This window comes from Lissotriton helveticus, chromosome 9 (genome assembly GCF_964261635.1).
Source record: "Lissotriton helveticus chromosome 9, aLisHel1.1, whole genome shotgun sequence".
Taxonomy (NCBI): domain Eukaryota; kingdom Metazoa; phylum Chordata; class Amphibia; order Caudata; family Salamandridae; genus Lissotriton; species Lissotriton helveticus.
Window position 1 is genome coordinate 1,173,443,275 of NC_136070.1, and position 21,053 is coordinate 1,173,464,327.

Sequence of the window (21,053 nt, forward strand, 5' to 3'; positions counted from 1 at the left end):
AACTCCCTGAAGTTTCTGTTGTGTAGGTATAGGATCTAATGAATACTGGTCTGGCCCCACCATATCTCACATCCCTGGTTCACCGCCACTGCCCCCCCCGCACTCTGCGCTCATCTAGCCAACCTCTTTTTTCAGTGCCTAGAATTAGAAAAGCCAGAATGGGAGGCCGTTCATTTGCCTGGCTAGCCCCTTCACTTTGGAATTCTCTTTCCCCTCCAGCTACGAAAATAACCCAATTATCTTAGATTTCGCAAACAGGTAAAAAACTGGCTATTTAACATGTAGTTCCCTCCTTCTGACTTCCCCTCTCTTTTGTTGGTTTTAGCGCCGGGAAACCTACGGGTAGCTGAGCGCTTTATAAACTTAAATATAATAATAATAATAATAATCATGGACATCAAACAATTCTGATGCCTCCAACCAAGACCACCCTTATCACCAACCAACACCAAAATATTGACCTACAGCAGCCACGTCCTGCTACTGTTGAAAGGATGAATGCTGCTACAGATGAAGTCAGAAGATCGAGAAGTGATGACAGCATTCCACGTAGTCAACAGAGAAGCCAACACTATCATAAGGAGCCACACAGCCGAAGTCCTAGGCCTAGTGTCCTTCATCTAGAACGTGACAGCTTGCCAGCTCAGCTTTCTCCTGGACAAATTTCCTGGACTCTTTAAGGGCCTAGGATGCCTAAAGCTCCACCTATCAAATTCCACATAGACAAGTCCATCAAACCAGTTGCCCTTCTCCACCGGCATGTACCTTTTCATCTGCGGCTGCTGTTTGAGAAAGAGCTAGAAAAACTGGAGAGCGTAGGGGTCACTGAGATAATATCTGCCATGGGTTTCCCTGATAGTCATATCAGAGAAACCAAATCAGCCAGGAAAAATCTGCCTCTACATTGACATGCACCTCCCCATCTAAGCCATTAAGGGTGAGAGGCACACAACACCGCACTGGATAACATAGTCGCAGAACTCAACCTGCCGTGCTGATTTTCCAAACTGGATCTCAATGCAGGGTATCATCAATTTCTCCTTTCTGAGGAAAGCAGATACATCACTACATTTTCAAAGCCCCTTGGGCTGCTCAGGTACAAGACATTAAAATTGGCATCTCGTCCAGAGCCGAAGTCTTCCAAGATGCCATCAGGGAAATGTTGTCTGGCCTCCAAGTCATCATGAATGTAAGTGATGTCATCCTGATTTACTCCATGCCCATGGAAGAGCACCCCACATGCCTGCCTGCCTAACTGAGTGGATGTGGGAGCACAGTGTCACCTTACTCAAGGAGAAATGCTCTCTCTTATATTTAATCAGGGTGGCGTACAGGTTGATCTCCGGAAGTCTCAAGCTATGTAACAACCCCCCACCCCAACAACGGAATCAGAAATCCATAGCTGCCATGGCCAGCTATTGTGGGAGATACATTTCCAACTTAGCCACCATAGCTGAGCCGCTGAGAGCCCTTACCAAGGCTAATGTCCCTGGGCAGTGGGGTCTAAAAGAAGAAGGTGCATTCCAGACAGTGAAGTTGGCCCTACTAAGCAAAGGTATCATGGCCTACTTTAACCCCGAGAAGCAGACTGAGCTACTGGTCAAAGCCAGCTCAGTGGCCTGCTAGCTATGGGCAACATGTTTCTGACACCTACTGAAACAAGATAGTCCCATATAGAGCAATAAGCGCTCACCATCAAGTGGGTGTGCAGGGACCTCCACCTATACCTCTGCGGAACACCATTCCGGGTGATCATCGACCATCAACCGCTCATCGCTTGGTTCCGTGGGACTGCTCCACACCCTCCTCTCGGATTGAGCAGTGAGTTATCCAATTGCAACACTATCAAATGGAGGGCGTGTACCGAGCGTTGTCCAAGAACCCAGCTGATTTCCTTTCCCACCATCCACCTCACCCCAGGGAGAAAAACGATGTCAGCACAGCAGCCACTGAGGAGCATATCAGCGTAATATCTAAAAACACCTACCCATGAGCAATCAGCCTTCAAGACATCACAGTGGCCATGGCTGAAGACCTGGTCATGGTAAAGGTGTGGCATGCCTTACAGAACGGGTCGTGGTGCAACTCCCTAAGAGATGCCAATGAATGACAAGGTCCGGAGAAGTTCAAGACAAGTTATTTGCTACAACAGTTTGCCTGTTTCTGAGATAGCAGCGCTTGGTGATCCCAAAAGATCTACAGTGCCAAAAAACTGATCTATCCCATTGGGGACATCAAGGAACAGCCAAAAAGAAGGCCCAGATGAGGGAAAAGATCTGGTTATCGATGACGTAGTAAGACAATGTTTCTCATGCCAGCTCACCAGCTCCCAAGAAGTGCCGGCACCCGTCCTGTCCACAGAGCCCTGCACTGCACCCTGGATCAAAGTGAGCCTTGGGTTTAGAAGTTTCTAAGACGAGAGGTCAACATTGTTGTAGTGTGCGGTGTCTCAAAGTACCCCTTTGTTGAGATAGTCGAATCAACAGCATTCACCAATGTAGCCCCTGCCTTAGAAAGGGCCTTTGCACTGTTCGACCTGCAAGAAGAACCAAAAACAGACAATGGTCCACCATTCCAAGGAGCTGACTTCAGAAAGCTACTCAAAAACTCTGAATACACCACTGCTGCATCACACCCTAATGGCCACAAGCGAATGGGGAGGTAGAACGATTCATGCGAGCACTCAACAAAACTCTAACAATTGCAGTGGTAGAGGGGACCAACCCTGTGGTCAGTATTTAAAGATTCTTGAGTACTGAGGAACACCACACTGTACCTACCACCCAGTGTTCTCCTTGGTACACTACCCCTGTTCACCCAGAATGAGCTACAACACCATATGACCCTGTGAGTACCCAGACTCAATGCACTTGAACCAATGAGCAGGCAAGCAGGAAGCAGAGAGCCAGGACACAGAAAATCTCATCGGGAATTAAGTGTTACTCAGAGACCGTTGACCGGGATGGAAGTTCTGAATGCTGTTTGAATCTGGTGTTTGGACTATCACCTGTGTCAGTGTGGTTACAGCTAATAAAAGAAAGTGGTGAACTAGTCACCAGGAATGTATCTTGGTTTCGCCGAGTGGATTTTCATGAACCACCTGAACCAGAAACAGAAGAGGAAGATGAAACATGGCAATCCCCAAAAAACACCCAAAAACCAAATTGAGGCTGACCACAACAACATGGCCCCAGCCCAAATACTTCAGGAGCCAGTCCAGACACTGTTTTGCATAGTAGGCAGACCTCGAGGAAGTGAGAGGACACTACAGTCACCATCGGTATCACCTCAGGCCTAACCCACCGCCATGTCAGAGCCTCAGAAACTTTGCATGCTGCATCCATCAGCCAAGATCATCACCAAGTTGGGGACGGATGTAACAGCCATCATAGCCCTACACCTGTGATGAGTCTGATGCCCAAGAACTACTGTTTGCACATCCTCTAGCCAGGCATGACCCGAGGCTATATAGTAAATGGGTGGGACGGGTCGTGGTCTTCATGCCCACACAAGATAACCAGAGTGCATGTGTGGGCATTAGTGCTGGGGTTGTTGGACCTACCCACACAGGCCTCGTGACTGCATGCTACGGACCTCACTCCACCCATAAGAGTGTGAGCACAGGTAATCCAGGTGTGTTTTTCACTTACCCTGACTAAAGTGGTAGTCCCTACTTGGAGAGGGTGCAAACCTCTGCTAGCTAGAGACTTCATTTCTAGCACTATACAAGTTGAAGATTTGCCCGGGATTAAAATCTCAAAATAATTAATCAGATCACCGCCCTGTCTCCCACAGATTACTGAGCTTTCCTCTGAATAGGGATTAACACGCAAGATCTACAGGTACGATCTTTAATCTGTAATCCTGGTAACAAGTCGAATCATTGGAGACATGAGGGAAAAAAGATATTCCTACCTGTCGAACATTGCCCACAAGCTATATAGGGGAAGATAAACTAATCTATTTGTTTTTCAGTGATAAGGAATCTATGTTCAACTGGGGTATTACGTCTATGAATAACATTTCATTTTCTTACCTCAATTAAAGTGTTTTGTATTTGATTATTACACTAAATAAATTAATCAATTAGGGGCAATGTACAAAGGGATTTACTTTTATGAGTAATGCCCCCGTAGAACCACTTCATATTCACATTCTCATAAATGCATTTAAGCATATGCTGGTCCTACGTCTTATGTGTTGAGAACTTCACCATTAGTAATAGATTTTGTATGTGAATGTGAGAGTGGCACGGGAGGGTGAATGGAAGAAAGGGAAATTAAGGCAGGGCACAGGAAAGTACTAACAAATATAAAAACACACATGGTAAATCAGTTGCAATTAGCAAAATATACACAATCTGGTCCAGTTGTACTGGTGCCCAAAAAGGCTCAGATCAAGTCCAGCCAAGCCTTGGAATACGTCACACAACACAAATTTCCACTCACAGGTAAACAACCAATTGAGAGAGAGGATAGGGTTATCCACATAGTGATCTTTACCTAAAAGAAAAGTACACATTAATGAAAGAAAAAAACTGTGTAACACCTCAGCTTATTGCTTATACCAATAGATAGCAAATTCTAAAAGTATTTAAACCATATACAAATCTAGATCTAAAATATAAATCTTTAGACAAATAGTCTAACTTGACATTTTCCTCAGGTGGTGTCTTTTTCCCTTTAGTCTGCAATCCGTAGTTTAAAATAAAATAGGTGGACATCTCTACCTACATTATTATGTCAGAATATAAATTACAAAAATATCAGTTAATATGTCAATATTTGCCTAAACAGCGCTTAACAAATATTGTTTCTTTAAGCACAGTTTTTTCATTATTAACTGAAAAGTTAGCCAATTTTGGTAAACAATATATAGGACATTATATTTTTGTCAGATTATATATATTCCACACTATTCTTGTCTCATAGCCTCTTTACACTATGTGGAATTACATTTGGAGGATTTAAACCTAAAATATTGCTTTAAAGTTACTGCTAGTATCTTTACATTCGTATTTTGTAGATAATTTATCGGGGTGAATATCTCCCCATGAACATTTGCCTTTGAGAACATGGCTTTGTTTTCTTAGCAAACCGATATTTGCAAATGCCAAATTTGTACTTTAACTTTGGAATCATTGGCAATCCTAGATGCATTTTCTGCCTTCAAACAATATTCATGAACTCAACTACAATAAAAGGCAATGCGGCTTCTATTTTAAGCATAACTTTACAATTACCATATAAATGTGGATTATGCCTTACCATCAGTACGAAGAACTAAGGGTGTGGCAGATCCAAGCACTCGGCTGCTTGTCACAGTGCTGGTCACAACGCATGTGTAATTGCCAACATCCGAAGGCTCTACCTTTGCTATGTACAGATGCCCAGTTTCCTGAGAAACAAATCTGCGCCGATCTTCTTGTACAAAGGATGGATACTCGTTAAAGATCCAGGCATACGAAAGCTCTAAAAGTATTGCAAATTGGGGTAAAAAAGATTGATTAAACAGAAAAATCATTTGAAAAGCCAAAGTAATTATTTTAATACATTTTGTTTTTCACTGAGAATATTTTTTTATTCTTGGCACATTTGTGTATACTGCACATAATACAAAGAAATAGTGAAAAAGACTATAAAGAGGATATAGAAATGTCAACATGAATTTGATTGTTTTCCATAAAGTTTTTAACATTATATGGGTAAGTATTGTTCAATAAGTTCATGAACCCAATATTATTTAATGCAGCTTGCCATTTTTCTTTAGTATTTCTAAACATTCAATTACAGTGTATTGAGAGACTAACATTCGCCAGGCTCTGCCCAAAGAAGGTTTAAGTGCATCACATGCAATGTAGAGACTATCTTATGAATTCACTTGAAACTACCAATAATAGAAGCACAACAATTGGTAGACGTAATTTCTGTCATTCAGAGTTGAAATACAAAACTTTAAGAAATTGTGCTATACAGCTTTCTTGTCCAGTGTTTTTCTTAAAATATTGCCAGGTGGATCATTTCTCATTTTCAAAACTGTAGTGTTAGAAACTGGGTTTTGGTTGGCAGAGGTCTGCATCCTCTCCAAGCAGGAACCGCAATCCTAGTCAGGGTAAGCAAGGTACACACTAAAAGACAACCTGTGCTCACCCTCCGGTAGCTTGGCACAGAGCAGGCAGCCTTATGTAAAGAGGCAATGTGCAACACACACACACAGTAACGCAATGAAACACCACACAACACTCCACACAGGTTTAGAAAGACAGACAATAATTGGATAATAATTGTATATATAAATCAAGACCAAAACAACAAAAATCCTCTAAGTAATAGTCGAGATATGATTTTGTAAAGAATAAAAAGAGTTCTAGCACTTAGAAGCAATAAGCAATAATGGGGCTTATCTGGTCGTCTAGTGTTCAATCCGCCTGCGATGATGCCTAGGCTGGCTATAGGACCCACGCAGGGCCTGCTGAGCAAGTACCTTAATCTTTGTCGTAGCTCGTGATGCGTTGATGATCCCTAAGCAGTTAAGTAGTTGGCTGGATTTCTCTATGCAACTGCGGTGATGCGTCTGGTCTGTTAAGTGAAGTGCCGGTTCCAAGTGCGGCTGTTCCAAATGCCATGTGCAGGGTTAATCCATAATGGAGGGGTGATGCGTTGATCTTTTCCACTCAGTGGCAGCGATGAGTTGGTTCGAAGTGGTGGTTCCAGATGCGATGTGGAGGTTCTGTGCGCAGCGGTTCCAAAGGCGATATGTCAGGTTAATTCATGCTGGATGGGCAATGTGTTGTTGATCTTCTTCATGCAGTGGCGATGATGAGTTGGTTCCGAAGTGGTGGTTCCGGATGCAATGCATTGGTTCTCAATACAATGCGCTAATTCTATTCACGATACAGGGTCGATGCACCGGTTCTGCTCCAAGCACACAGGAGATGCATTGATTTCTCTGGTGCAAGTATCTGTGTCCACTCCCAGTAAACCAGGCACAGGAGCAGGGGTAGAGACTTTGATATCCCTGAGTCTCAAGCAACAGGAAGCAAGCCAAGTAGCTTTTGAAGTTCATTCTGGGTTCATGGCAGAGACCAGCTTTGCCTTAGTAGGTTGAAAGAGCAGCAGACAGCACAGCAGCACAGCAGAAAAGCAGTTATTTCAGAGCAGCAGTCCAGCAGAATGACAGTCCTTGTAGCAGTACAGCAGTTCTTCTGACAGAGATTCTTTACAGTCCAAAAGTGCCTGATTTGGTGGGGTCAGAGACCCAGCACTTATACCCAATTGTACCTCTGAAGTGGGGGGATGAATTCAAAGAATCTATGACAAAATATCGAACACAAAAATATCTACATGCAAAAATATAGCAACAAAAATATCGATTACAATAATATCGATATCCTATCCCTAACAAGGTAAGTACAAAAATATCGAAAAAATAATATAGATGTCAAAAATATTGTTTTTTTGAAAAATATCGTTTTTTTAAATAAATATAAAAATGTTATATTAATAAAATAATACTTATAAATATAATAAACATAGTTAAAAATATATCATAATATTTAAAATGAATAAATTATGTAATAAAAACAAATAATAATAAAGATACAATACATAGTAAATACTTCATTAATAATAACTCAAAAAAATTATTTTAATAACTTATAAATAAATGAAAATATAATAAATTACAAATAAATGTATAAACATAAAATATTAATATAAATAACTATTCATAAAAATGTACTACAAATTAAAAAAAGTAAGTAAATGTTAGATAGCGTAGGGGTAAAAATTACTATTCCCACTCCAAAGAGTGCAACGGTAGGGAAAGTGTTGGATAGCGTAGGGGTAACAATTACTATTCCCACTCCAGAGAGTGCAACAGTAGGGAAAGTGTTGGATAGCATAGGGGTAACAATTACTATTCCCACTTCAGAGAGTGCAACAGTAGGAAAATTGTTGGATAGCGTGGTGGTAACAATTACTATTCCAACCCCAGAGAGTGCAACAGTAGGGGAAGTGTTGGATAGCGTACGGGTAACAATTACTATTCCAACTCCAGAGAGTGAAACAGTAGGGAAAGGGTTGGATAGCGTAGAGGTAACAATTACTATTCCAACTCCAGAGGGTGCAACAGTAGGGAAAGTGTTGGATAGCGTAGGGATAACAATTACTATTCCAACTCCAGAGAGTGCAACAGTAGGGAAAGGGTTGGATAGCGTAGAGGTAACAATTACTATTCCAACTCCAGAGAGTGCAACAGTAGGGAAAGTGTTGGATAGCGTAGGGGTAACAATTACTATTCCCACTCCAGAGAGTGCACCAGTAGGGAAAGTGTTGGATAGCGTAGGGGTAAAATTACTATTCCAACTCCAGAGAGTGCAACAGTAGGGAAAGTGTTGCATATCGTAGGGGTAATAATTACTATTCCCACTCCAGAGAGTGCAACAGTAGGGAAAGTGTTGGATAGCGTAGGGGTAACAATTACTATTCCAACTCCAGAGAGTGCAACAGTAGGGAAAGTGTTGGATAGCGTAGGGGTAACAATTACTATTCCCACTCCAGAGAGTGCAACAGTAGGGAAAGTGTTGGATAGCGTAGGGGTAAAATTACTATTCCAACTCCAGAGAGTGCAACAGTAGGGAAAGTGTTGCATAGCGTAGGGGTAAAAATTACTATTCCCACTCCAGAGAGTGCAACAGTAGGGAAAGTGTTGGATAGCGTAGGGGTAAAAAAATACTATTCCCACTCCAAAGAGTGCAACAGTAGGGAAAGTGTTGGATAGCGGTAAAAATAACATACTTATAAATAAAAAACATTTTTAAATTAATAAAAAACCTAACTATTAAATGAATATAAACAATTTTCAAATATCAATACATACTTATTAAAAACATGATTAGCAATAAATATTAAACTAAAAATATTCTTAAAAAATTCCATTTAATAATATTTAATTACCACTTAATAATTAATAAACAATTATATAATTAACAAAATAATTATTTGAAAAACATTATTACTTCATTGCATTTAAATTACTTCCCACCCTATTCTCCTATAAACCCACAACCCACTACAGACCAAATTTATGAATTAATCAATTAATAAAAATTAATTACCAATTAATTAAAATTAATTACTAATTAATTAAAATTATTTTATATTTCCTAATAATTAATAATTAATTTAGTATAATTAAATACTTCCCACCCTACTCCCCTATAAACCCACAACCCGCTACAGAACATAATTATCAATTAATTAAATTTAATTACCAACAAATTAAAAATATTTACCAATTAATTAAAATTCATTTATATTTCCTAATAATTAATAATACATTTTGTATAATTTAAATACTTCCCACCCTATTCCCCTATAAACCCACAACCCGCTACAGAACATAATTATCAATTAATCAATTAATACAATTTAATTACCAATTAATTTAAATTAATTACCAATTAATTAAAATCTATTTATAATTACTAATAATTAATAATTAATTTAGTATCATTAAATTACTTCCCACCCTATTCCCCTATAAACCCACAACCCGCTACAGAACATAATTATCAATTAATCAATTAATACAATTTAATTACCAATTAATTAAAATTAATTACCAAATAATTAAAATCTATTTATGATTCCTATTAATTAATAATTAATATAATATAATTAAATTACTTCCCACCCTACTCCCCTATAAACCCACAACCCGCTACAGTACTAAAATACATAAATTAATTAAATTACATAAAAATACATTAAAAACATAATAAACACATATTTAATATACAAAAAATAATATAAAAATTGATATTAGTAACATCGAAATTATTAACATCGATATTACTAACATCGATATTTAAAACTTCGATATTAATAATTTCAATATTAATATCTATCGATATTACTTACCTTCTATATTATGTCCCTTCGATATTTAAACATCGATATTATTGTATATCGATATTTAAATTTCGATATTTTGTCTGCATACCGAATTCAAAGAAGGGTCTTTGAAGTACACAGAATCTCTGTATTCTCAGCCACGGCTCCGGACTACCTGTGGGGGTTACCAGTCCTTGGTATGGGGACAGGACCCTGCCTGTTCAGGAGTGTCAGCCCCTCCCTCCCTTCCAGTGTAGGTAGAGCCGTCCAAATGCAGATGAGTACTCAGACACAGCTAATCTTCCTGTGTTTGTGGCTGTCTAGAGGGAAAATACAAAGTGTAGCTGTTGCCCACCTCAGATGAGTATTAGACACTGCAGGCACATAGAGCTGTAAGAGCAGAGACACGTGCACTTTCTGAAAGTGGCATTTCTAAAATATTAATGTCAAATCTAGCTTTATAAGTAAAGAGGATTTGTCATTACCATTCCAAATATATAAAACATGACACAGCTACTCATTTCTTATTGGGAATTTCAGCTTAAATGTGTTTTAAGAAATTCCCAATGTTAACCTTTGAGAGGAGTAGGCCTCACAGTAGTGAAAACTAATTTAGTGGTGTTTCACTACCAGGATATGCAAAACATGTCCTACCTTTTACTTACACTACACCCTGTCCTATTGCATATCTAGGGCCTACCTTAGGGGTTGCTTAGGTGTAATAAAAGGAGAGTTTAAGGCTTGGCAACGGGGTTTAAATGCCAAGTTGAAGTGGCAGTAAAACTGCACACACAGGCACTGTAGTGACTGGTCTGAGACATATTTCAAGTGTGTGGGTGACACAATCAGAGCTACAGGCTAACTAATAGCATTTAATTTACATGCCATGGGTATATGCTATACTGCTTTACAAGGGATTTACACTGGTTGGCACTGGTGCAGTTCCCAGAGTCCTAAAGCCAACATATATAAGGTCAGAAAGTGAAGAGGAGAATGGTTTGGGGTGACCCTTCAGGGAGGGCCATTTTCCAAATTGAAGAAAGACATGCTAAAATAATTATGCTTGAATTTTAATGGAGGCAGATTATGAATTTAATATTACACAACTATGCTTGTGTTCTAGCAGTACAGTATGCACAGTAGTACTGCAAACAACATATTTGTTATGCGTCATCTAATTAATCAATCATCCTGTTTATGTGTCAGTGATCAGGAAAGCTAACATCCTGAGCCACATGATAAATTTCACAACACAGAAAGCAAATTAGTCAAGCAATTCAATGATATAGACAGGAAACAGGACAGGCATTCATATTTTCCAAGCGTATTTGCGTACTTGTGTCTTGGATTACGATGCTAATTATAAACATCTACATATCTCCTATCACCAGGCAGGTTGTGAGAGTACCACCTTCATACCTCTTTTAAGTAATTGGGCCATTGGTTGAGGGGGATGTAAACCCCATTCAAGCAGGTACCAAAATTCTTGTCAAGGTGAACCTTAAAATTCACTAAATTAACATATCATGGCACACAAGCAGTCAGGATTAACTTAGAGAAATCTGTAAAGATTGTATGCATCAAGCAAACAATAACAAACTAACAAACAACACAAATAAAATCTCAAACAAATTGAGTACATTTTAATCTTTAAAATTAAACTAGTTACAAATAGCTCTTAAAAGCACAAAGCTGTGGTTATCTGGTTGCACTGGACTGGCACAAAGTGACAAGGTCAGGTCGACCATGAGTACAGGGACCAGTTTAGTCCTGCTGAAAATGTTACCTTACATCTTTGACATGAAGCTTTGCATCACACTGTGTTGATTCCAATGAGGAGCTGCGAGAGCTGCGATAAAGTCTTGTGTCGAGTTATGTTTTGCTCGGCTAGCGGGCAGGTCGCACGCTTTCCAAGGCGATCGGGAATCATGGGAGGACACTTTTGTGCAACTCCGCATCAGCTCATTGGAGCCTTCCCCCGACTGTAAGCGGTGGGTATAATTGTTGAACGTAGTAAGGTATACTCTATATCTTTTTTTCACAGGGACAGCACAGCACTAAGCAAGACACGTGTACTTATCTGTCCCCTTAGGAGTAGTTTACCACATTTTTCCAATGGCCCTGATGAAGTGCCTTGATCTTCTCATACTTTACTGGCAAGAAACATGTTGACCATCACTTACACCTTTAGCTAATGTGGACCATTACATCCACCTAAGCCCACAACTGTTTTTAATATAACCTAGGGTTCAACACATTAAAAACCCTATTGACGAAACCCTAAGAGTTATTTTTAATACCTTGCTGCACTCTACTCACACATGACACCCTCATCATCACACCTACACTTCACAGATGGCAGCTCATGAGAACTCCAGCAAAGAACCCCCTCGCGGGGCCAGGCGGGCAATGCTGTACCAGCCCAACGAGGATCTGCCCAATGATGAAGCATGACACCCCTTGGGGTGTGTGAGGGCTCTTGCTCGTGAAGGATCAGATGCCTCAGACTTGATCACTCAGGACCCTTCTGACCTATCTTCCATAGGAACTGCACACCTTTGTTATCAGTCAAACCCAGAGGCATGTGTGCTGGACCTTCAACTAGCCCTTTGTCCCTCCTTGTGTATTTGCTTTATGATTCTAGGCCATAAACTCATTAGCCCTAATGGTAGCGACCTCCCTGGGTGGGCCCTAGGATCCACATCTATATTCAGGAATTAACACCTAAGCGTCCTCTAAGTGCACCTCTTTGGATTATCTACATATATGAACAGGAGACACAGGAGCTTCTACTCTGCGTAATTCATATTATCTTAGTTGGATGTTCATCATTAAGTTTTGAAAGTAAGTGTTTAATCCTTTCAATCTCCGGTGTTTAACCATGACCAGTAGTGCGCTTCATCTCATGATATACCCCTTGCTTCCCTTCATTGTAGGTCTCTAGTACGCTAGTCGGTCTGGCAGCGCTAGGTGCATAGGCTTCCCACACTAATCTCCTTACTAGGCTGGTTCTTTGGTAGATTTGGTACTCCTACCCCAATTACATGAGTAGCTCATTTTGTTCTCGGCACTCTTTACCAGTAGGGTGTACAACTCTACATTAAATCATTGGTTTCACACCTTCTTTCTCTATACACAACACTAGGCCGGTTTACACAGGGATCATTATTCCTTCCATGATCCCCTTCTAAATAAAGGAATTGAGTTCGTTTGGCCTAAGTCACTGGGCTTTACAGACAAGACACCTATTCTCCTGTGTCTCTGTCCTTCGTGAAGGGTCTAAGTCATGTCCCTCATTTCTCTTATGAGCCCATATAATAAGTAATTTTATATACCAGAATCTACCCACTGGGCCCCTTTTTCTTCATCCTCTTCTGATACATATACGGAGTCCTACCCATCTGTTGAGTTCACTAAGCCCCTTGTCTTATTCTGACTGGACGCCCACCTCGGGGCACCTTACTATATCCTGAGGGTAACATCATGTCCCTCTTATTCTTCTCTTTCTACTTGCACAAACCTATACACAATACAAATTTATTAATTTACCCTCTAGGCAAGTGTTTACTAAAATAGAATCATTCTTTATGAGGGTTCCACCCGGTTTTTCAGTTCCTGAACCTGTTGTTGTTTTTATTTTATAGATATTAGGTGCTCACACACCTTGTCCTGATGATGATCTCAATTTGATGAGATCGAAATGCCGTCAATCACAGATCAATTTGACTCCCTTTTCTTATATAAATAACTAAAGGAGTCAAAGCATCTTTTTGTTATCCTACATGTTCTTAATGATTTCACTTACCGCTGCTTGTTTCCTTCATGTAATTGTGAGCACCTTATCACATTATATGCAAAAGAATCTCAAAACATATATACAGTGAATACATTAATTGCATTACACAGTCAAGTACTGTCCTGAGTTTATACCTGCCTTCTGTGAATTATGTATTGTTGGGTCCTCAAAAAATTGCCTAAGACCCTTGGTGTTTTTAACAGTCTTGAGACCATTTGGCCTTATTTAACCATTCTTTTTTTATCACCCTAGGTTCTCGAAAATTGTGGTGTCCCCTTGTTCTCTAATATGAACCGCAACTGGTCCTGACCATGCTGTTTGCCCCTCTAAAAGCTACGGAGCTCTTCTACTTCGATGGCAAAGACAAAGACCTCCAAGGCTCACCGAGACATCACGCTGCAGCAGGCCACCATCCTTGAACCAAAGTAAGGATTGCTGAAGCAGATCACTTGATGTCAAGAGAAAAAGCTCCCAAAAAATGACTAAGTGCAAAGGTAAACTCTTGACTGGCACCAACCAGTCATATCCAACCCACTCTCCATCATGGTTGGCCTGAAACTTTGACTTGGTCCCGGTCCAGTGTAACCAGATAGCTGCAGTTGTCGCTTTTGACTTTTTGGCACTAGAAAACACATTGTTGCATTTAATCTTAAAAAATTCATATCTCCGGTTCCCGATAATGGATTATTGTCATTTTTGTGTCATTTGAAAGATAAAAATATTCTCTGTTGTGATACATTACAGTTAGATTTTTATTGTGTGTTTTGTTTTAAATATTTACTGTTTTGGTGATTTTAAATGCTTTACACACCTATCTCATAAGCGAAACCTAACTGCTTGTCGGCCAAGCTACCAAGGGTTCAATCAATCAAGGATTGAGCAAATATTAATTTGTTAAAACTTGACTGGAACATATTTGTTATTGTGGTGTTAATATTAGCTTTAGATGCCTACCTGCACCTACTAATAAACCATCTACCAACACTATGGCTACGACGAGGAGCTGCCCATCCTTCACGTAATTATAAATGAAGCAAAAGAAGGCTTCACAGTGCCCAGTTCCAGGCACCCCATTATGGTCTCATGGCAGTTTTTGCATTTCAAAATAATAAGGGTGAATCTTGAAGACAGTTTCATCACAAAAGTATTTGAGCTAAGATTAATCCCAAAAATAACTATTTATGCAAACAGTACAACCTCAGAATAGTTTGACCGTAAGCAGGGGACACAAGGTTGCCCAATGTCCCTGTTGTTGGTTATTCTGTAACATTAAACACTGTTCTGTGAACTCTGCAACAATAGGACATGCATAGAACAGAACTCAAATAAAAGAAGCTGTATACATTGAAAACATTATTGTCTATGCCTTGACCTTATAGTTTTGCGCCGCTAGGCCACCAAGATACTGTGACAGTTGCTCTCATCTTATTTTTGGATGGGAAAACAATACTCAATTTTCCTACCTGGTTCAACCATGCACAATATGGGAAACCTGGGAAGGGGAAAACTTACAATGGACCACACCTGCTGAGAGAAACCTCCCTACGTGACAGGGGCTTTGAATTGTATCCTTTTTTGGCCACAAATTCCTCCAGTGGGATAGTGTTTGTAAAGTAAACACAAATGCCAAATGGGTAAAAATATATTCTGCATGCCCGGACTCCTTGAATTGATCTGTATGCCAAAGGCAAAGTGATTTCCACGAGGTAGCCAGCATTTATAATTGTGGTGGTTGGTATTACTCAGGAGAACTATTTGTGCGCTTCCCATACACCTCTGAAGCTCAAGTAAGACTCTTAAGCTCCAAATTCATTTAAAATAAGAGAAAAACCTGGCTTTTACTGGAACACCTGCACCATTATAAGCACAGGACAGAATGATATTGGTCTATTCCCACAACAAATCCTCAATCAATGTTGATGTCAAAAGGTGCTAAATGGTTAACGGCAGAAAAGGATTGTAATTCTGACCCAACATTGCTATGATAGGAATATATCTATGAAGCTCCAACAATCTTCTATCCATGTCAGCCGTAGGCAAATGTTTAAGACAAGCTATGACAAAACAATTATCGAAGACAGCCGGAGCACTATGATCTTGGAAACAAAGATTTATTGCAAAAATAGGTAACACTCAATTCTAGCCAACACTGAACAATAAAAAGATAAAAATTGAAAGTGAAATTATAAACTGAACACAATGGAGCATGGAATAGATATACAGTCATGTATTGTTAGGACAATTTGATTTTTGCTTCTCCCCATGACTACAAGCTGAATGTGTTTTTTATCCAATTGTACTCCTTTCTTTCAATCAAATATATAAAATAAGATATTCTTTCAAAGTACTAGGTTCCCCGTGTTTCTTATATCAAGATTTTCTGTTTATTGTTGTCTGGTGACACTAGTGGACTGCAGCACGCATTGCGCCACCACTAGAGTAACTTTGAAAAGCATGACTGCAGGCCTATAACTGTAACCTATCTATGCAGTTTTAAAAGTCAATTCAAAGCTGTCAAAATAACTAATTTTCACACGTCTAAAACCTCCTTTCAAATAGTAGAATGTCACTGTAAAGTAAGCCTTAATGCTGAATGATGCAGGGTGCATGGTCTTTAAAAGTATGACTTGTTACTGCTAAATGGAAAACATGTCCTTACAGTGACAAAGCCCCAAAAGCAAATTCCATTTAGCAGAATTAGCTGTTGCACGGGAAACAATTGAGATGTAATATTAAAATTTAGGTATGGGATAATTCAAGTCAATACCTTCACAATCTGACTTGACTGAAAGGGACTCTAGATGCACGTCGTGCCCATTAGGCGCAAACGAGGATATTGTGCACGTCTTGTTTTTTTCACAGCTTATGCAATACCTAGACGAAAGTGGATTAAGCCCCTCTGCAGAAGACTGAATAGTAGAAGTTATCTAGAGGTACTAAGAATATTAAAATCTGATAGCTCCCAACTTGTGGTACTGGGCATTTGTAAATTTCTGTTGGCTGGCAGTTTTATAAGGAGTAAGAAAGGGCAACAATTTTAAAATGTTCTTAAACATTTTAAACATTCGAAAGTTTTGGAGTTGTATGTGACAATTGAACAGTAATTTATGTACTGCATTTACAACATACTTGAAAGAAGTCATGATCTCGGTGTAACACTTTAGCCCAGAGAAACGTATAATTTTTGTATGTTTTGTTTTTAATTACTTTATTCTTGAAATTCAGTTTTATATATTTGTACTAGATGGGTCAAAACTGAAATGTTTTAAAGAATGTGTTTGTATGCTCTAATGATTCTTTGAATCGAATAAAGAGATTTTGATGATGATGGTGATGATATTAAAATTGAACAATGTAGTCTTGCTTGGGAAACATCTGCAAAGTTCACTTCTGAACTTTTTAAAATATGTATCACAAACCCGGTCCACGTTAAAGCAGGATTTCTACTAAACATTTTACATGAGGTACTTTTAAAGTCAACATTTACCTGTCCAATCCCTCTAGGTCATAGAAATGTTCTCCCAAGCACTCTGTTGAAGCGCTCAACTAATCTGTTCTTATGGGGATTATAATTTGTGGTCTTAAAGCCCTTATTCCTTCTTTCTTAAGAAAAGAGGTCAACTTTTCTACCATAAATTGTAGACCATTTTTCAAAACAATTACCTCTGGGCAATCCTCATGCCTGAAAATCTTTTAACAAAATGAGACCACGTTAGCTGTTTTTACCTTCTTCATGAATGCAACCTCTGGCCATTTGGAAAAATAATCCATCAACACTATCTATTTTCATAACCAAAACTTTTGAACGGACCGCATATATCCACACCCACACTTTCTAAAGTTCTACTAGGAAATGCCACTGATTCAACAGGTGTTTCGGAAATCCTGTGTGTTTTGTCACTACACATGCAAGGCACACAATCCCTCACAAATGTCTCAACATGATTGTCCATGCCCGGTCACCAGAAATCATTACGTGCTTTCCTCTTCATGGCCGATGTGCCACTATGTCCTTCATGCAACAAAGTTAACATTCTTTGAAGCAACCCCTCTGGAACTGCTAGACTGTCACTCCTCCTAACAATATATCTCACTACAGATAGTTCGTCCCACACAGGGACATACTCACTCAACTTCGCTCTCTTTTCTTGACTCAACTATTGGTAATTTGTAATTCCCAATTAATGCTTGCATAACCAGATCCTTTGACAATGCCGCCTTCCACTCCTCCTCCCAAATAGGTCCCTTACACACATCACTGACTTCTGTCACCATCCACTCATCCTCTTCATATTGTGTACCATCATCCACAGGCATGTGAGACACACAAGTAGCATTTACATTTTTGTAGCCTGGAACATACTTTATAATACAAGTATAAAGCTGGAGGTAATACAACCACTTAGCTGTACATGGAGTAGCTTTCCCTGCACCCTCGGTGTTGAAAAAATCAATCGGTCTGTGGCCCATACATAATTTGCACTGCGAACCCCACACGTGCAACCTGAAATCACTGCACCTCCCTCTTTTTCTATGGTGCGATATGTTGTTTCCACACCCTTAAGAGTATGTGATGAAAATGCTACCACCTCTTCCTGTCCTTCGTCCACCTGCATCAAGACTGCACCCAGACCATATGCACTAGCATCTGTTACCAGTTGGTGGCATCATTAGGATCAAAATGTTTGAGAGTCCCAGCATCAATGATTGCTTTCTATATTTCTACAAAAGCAGCTTGACCGTCATCAGGCCACTCAATACCTGACCCCTTTCATCATTAGGGACCATACCACATGTACCTTCTCAGAACAATGCCTAACAAATTAAAAATAATATGGTGCCAGTCCTAAAAAGGTCCTCAACTGTTCTTTTCTCAAATGCCTCCACTAACCTCCTTTTGGGTTTGACACCTTGAGGGTACAACGTGTGTCCCAAATATTCAATTTCATGTTCCCCAAATCTGCATTTGTCAACACCTATTGTCAAACAAGCCTGTTTCAATTTCATCAACACCTTATCCAAAATAGAATCATGATGTTTCCTGTCTGACCCCCACACTAATATGTCACCTGCAAACACATGACATTGGAAAACCCACGTAAAGCACCCTACGTGATTCTCTGAAAACTACGGATGCAGAGGCAGCCCAAATGACATGCGTGCAAATTGGAAAGCCCCTTTGGGTGTTATGAAGGATGCCAGGTACTTAGAGTCAAGATGTAATTGTACCTGGTGATAACCACATGACAAATCCAATACGGAAGAAAACTGGGTACTGGATATCTGTTTATCCAGATACACTCGTTCAAGTCCCTTAAATCCACACACGTGTACATTTCCATTGCATTTTCTGTCCAAAACAATGGGACTGCGCCATTCAGAAGATTCAATGGGATCAATGATCCCGTCTGTACACAATCGGTCTAATTCTTCTTTGAGATGACCCCTTATTGCCAATGGAATATTGTGTTCCTTGTGCACCTTGGGTATAGCTTCACTTTAGAGTATAATGCAGTGTTTGAAATTGGGTAAACACCTCAGGTTCTTCCCAAATAATTTAGGGTATTCACTCTTCTAATCATCTTTAGTCTCCTGTTAAGTAAGCCCCACTTGCTTGGGATGATTAGGGTTGAGTACCATACCTAGGGTCCTTTGTTCTTTCCACCCAGTTATGTTCTCCCCTTCACCAGGTACACTCTTCTGTCTGCTTTTCTGCTTTTTTACAACAAAACAGTGTCAACATTCCCCATGACAGGTACATTTCCCCCACAATAGTCATGTGGTTCCACATCAGTGGAAATTAATTCACACTCACGATACTCCCATACTGCCTCATATATTAACATGTGAGGAGAGCACAAATCCACCCACAAGGACACCAGCATTCCATTCACTTCAATTACACTCATGGGGAGATTATACACCTCACACCATTGACTCACATCCTCCTCTTAATTGTCTTTCCTGTTCGCAACCTACACCTGCACTCCATTCTCATCACTGTTCTCATCATCATCTATATTGTGTGTTTGAACATCTTTAAGTCAGTTCACCCTAAATTTGGCAGTGTCAATGCTGTTTGATCTGCATACTGTGGAAAAATGCCCTAGCCTTTTACACTTCAAGAATCTGGTTTTGTCTGCCGGGCATGCAGTTGACTCTGCCAAATGACTAAAACTTCCACACCTGTAACATTGTTGTTTTCTTAGTAACCTCATGCCATCAATCAATCAATCACAGCATTTATATAGCGCACTACTCACCCGGAGGGTCTCAAGGCGCTAGGGGAGGGGGGGTCCGCTACTGTTCGAACAGCCAGGTCTTGAGCTGTTTCCTGAAGGCGAGGTGGTCCTGGGTCAGGCGGAGGTGGTTCGGGAGGGAGTTCCAAGTCTTGGCGGCCAGGTAGGAGAAGGACCTTCCTCCTGTGGTGGCTCTTCGGATGCGGGGGACGGCGGCGAGGGCGTGGCCGGTCGATCGAAGTTGGCGTGTGGGAGCGTAGAAGTTGAGGCGGCTGTTGAGGTATCCTGGGCCTTGGTTGTGTAGGGCCTTGTGTGCGTGGGTGAGGAGACGGAAGGTGATTCTCTTGTTGACCGGTAGCCAGTGCAGATCTCTCAGGTGTCCGGAGATGTGGCTGCGACGGGGGATGTCCAGGATGAGTCGCGCTGAGGCGTTCTGGATCCGCTGGAGTCTCTTCTGGAGTTTGGCGGTGGTTCCGGCGTAGAGGGAGTTGCCGTAGTCCAGGCGGCTGGTGACGAGGGCCTGGGTGACCGTCTTCCTGGTCTCGGTGGGGATCCACCGGAAGATCTTACGTAGCATGCGCAGGATGTTGAAGCATGACGAGGAGAAGGCGTTGACTTGTCTGGTCATGGAGAGGGAGGAGTCCAGGATGAAGCCCAGGTTGCGTGCGTGGTCTGTAGGCTTGGGTGCGCTGCCCAGGGCGGGGGGCCACCAGGAGTTGTCCCAGGCGGAGGGTGAGGATCCCAGGATGAGGACTTCCGTCTTGTCCGAGTTCAGTTTCAGGCGGCTGCTCATCATCCACTTGGCTACGTCTGTCATCCCTTCGTGTAGGTTGGCTCTGGCGGTGGCGGGGTCGTTGGTGAGGGAGAGGATCAGTTGGGTGTCGTCGGCGTAGGAGATGATGTTGAGGTTGTGTTGGCGTGCGATGGCTGCGAGGGGGCTCATGTAGACGTTGAAGAGGGTTGGGCTGAGCGAGGAGCCTTGAGGAACGCCGCAGATGACTTCGGTGGCTTCTGATCTGAACGGGGGGAGGCGGACTCTCTGTGTCCTTCCGGCGAGGAACGAGGTTATCCATTCCAGTGCCTTCTCCTGGATTCCGACGTTGCTGAGGCGCTGCACTAGGG

At 40.9% G+C, this 21,053-nt stretch overlaps 1 protein-coding gene across 1 annotated transcript in view; it reads right to left on the reverse strand.

Moving 5' to 3' along the window:
- LOC144783391 (contactin-3-like) overlaps positions 1-21,053 on the reverse strand; it is a 174,949-nt gene that overhangs the window by 58,795 nt on the left and 95,101 nt on the right. Inside the window, exon 3 of the mRNA XM_078662387.1 lies at positions 5,268-5,471. Within this exon, the coding sequence (XP_078518513.1) occupies positions 5,268-5,471 (204 nt within the window). The remainder of the gene's footprint in view (positions 1-5,267; positions 5,472-21,053) is intronic.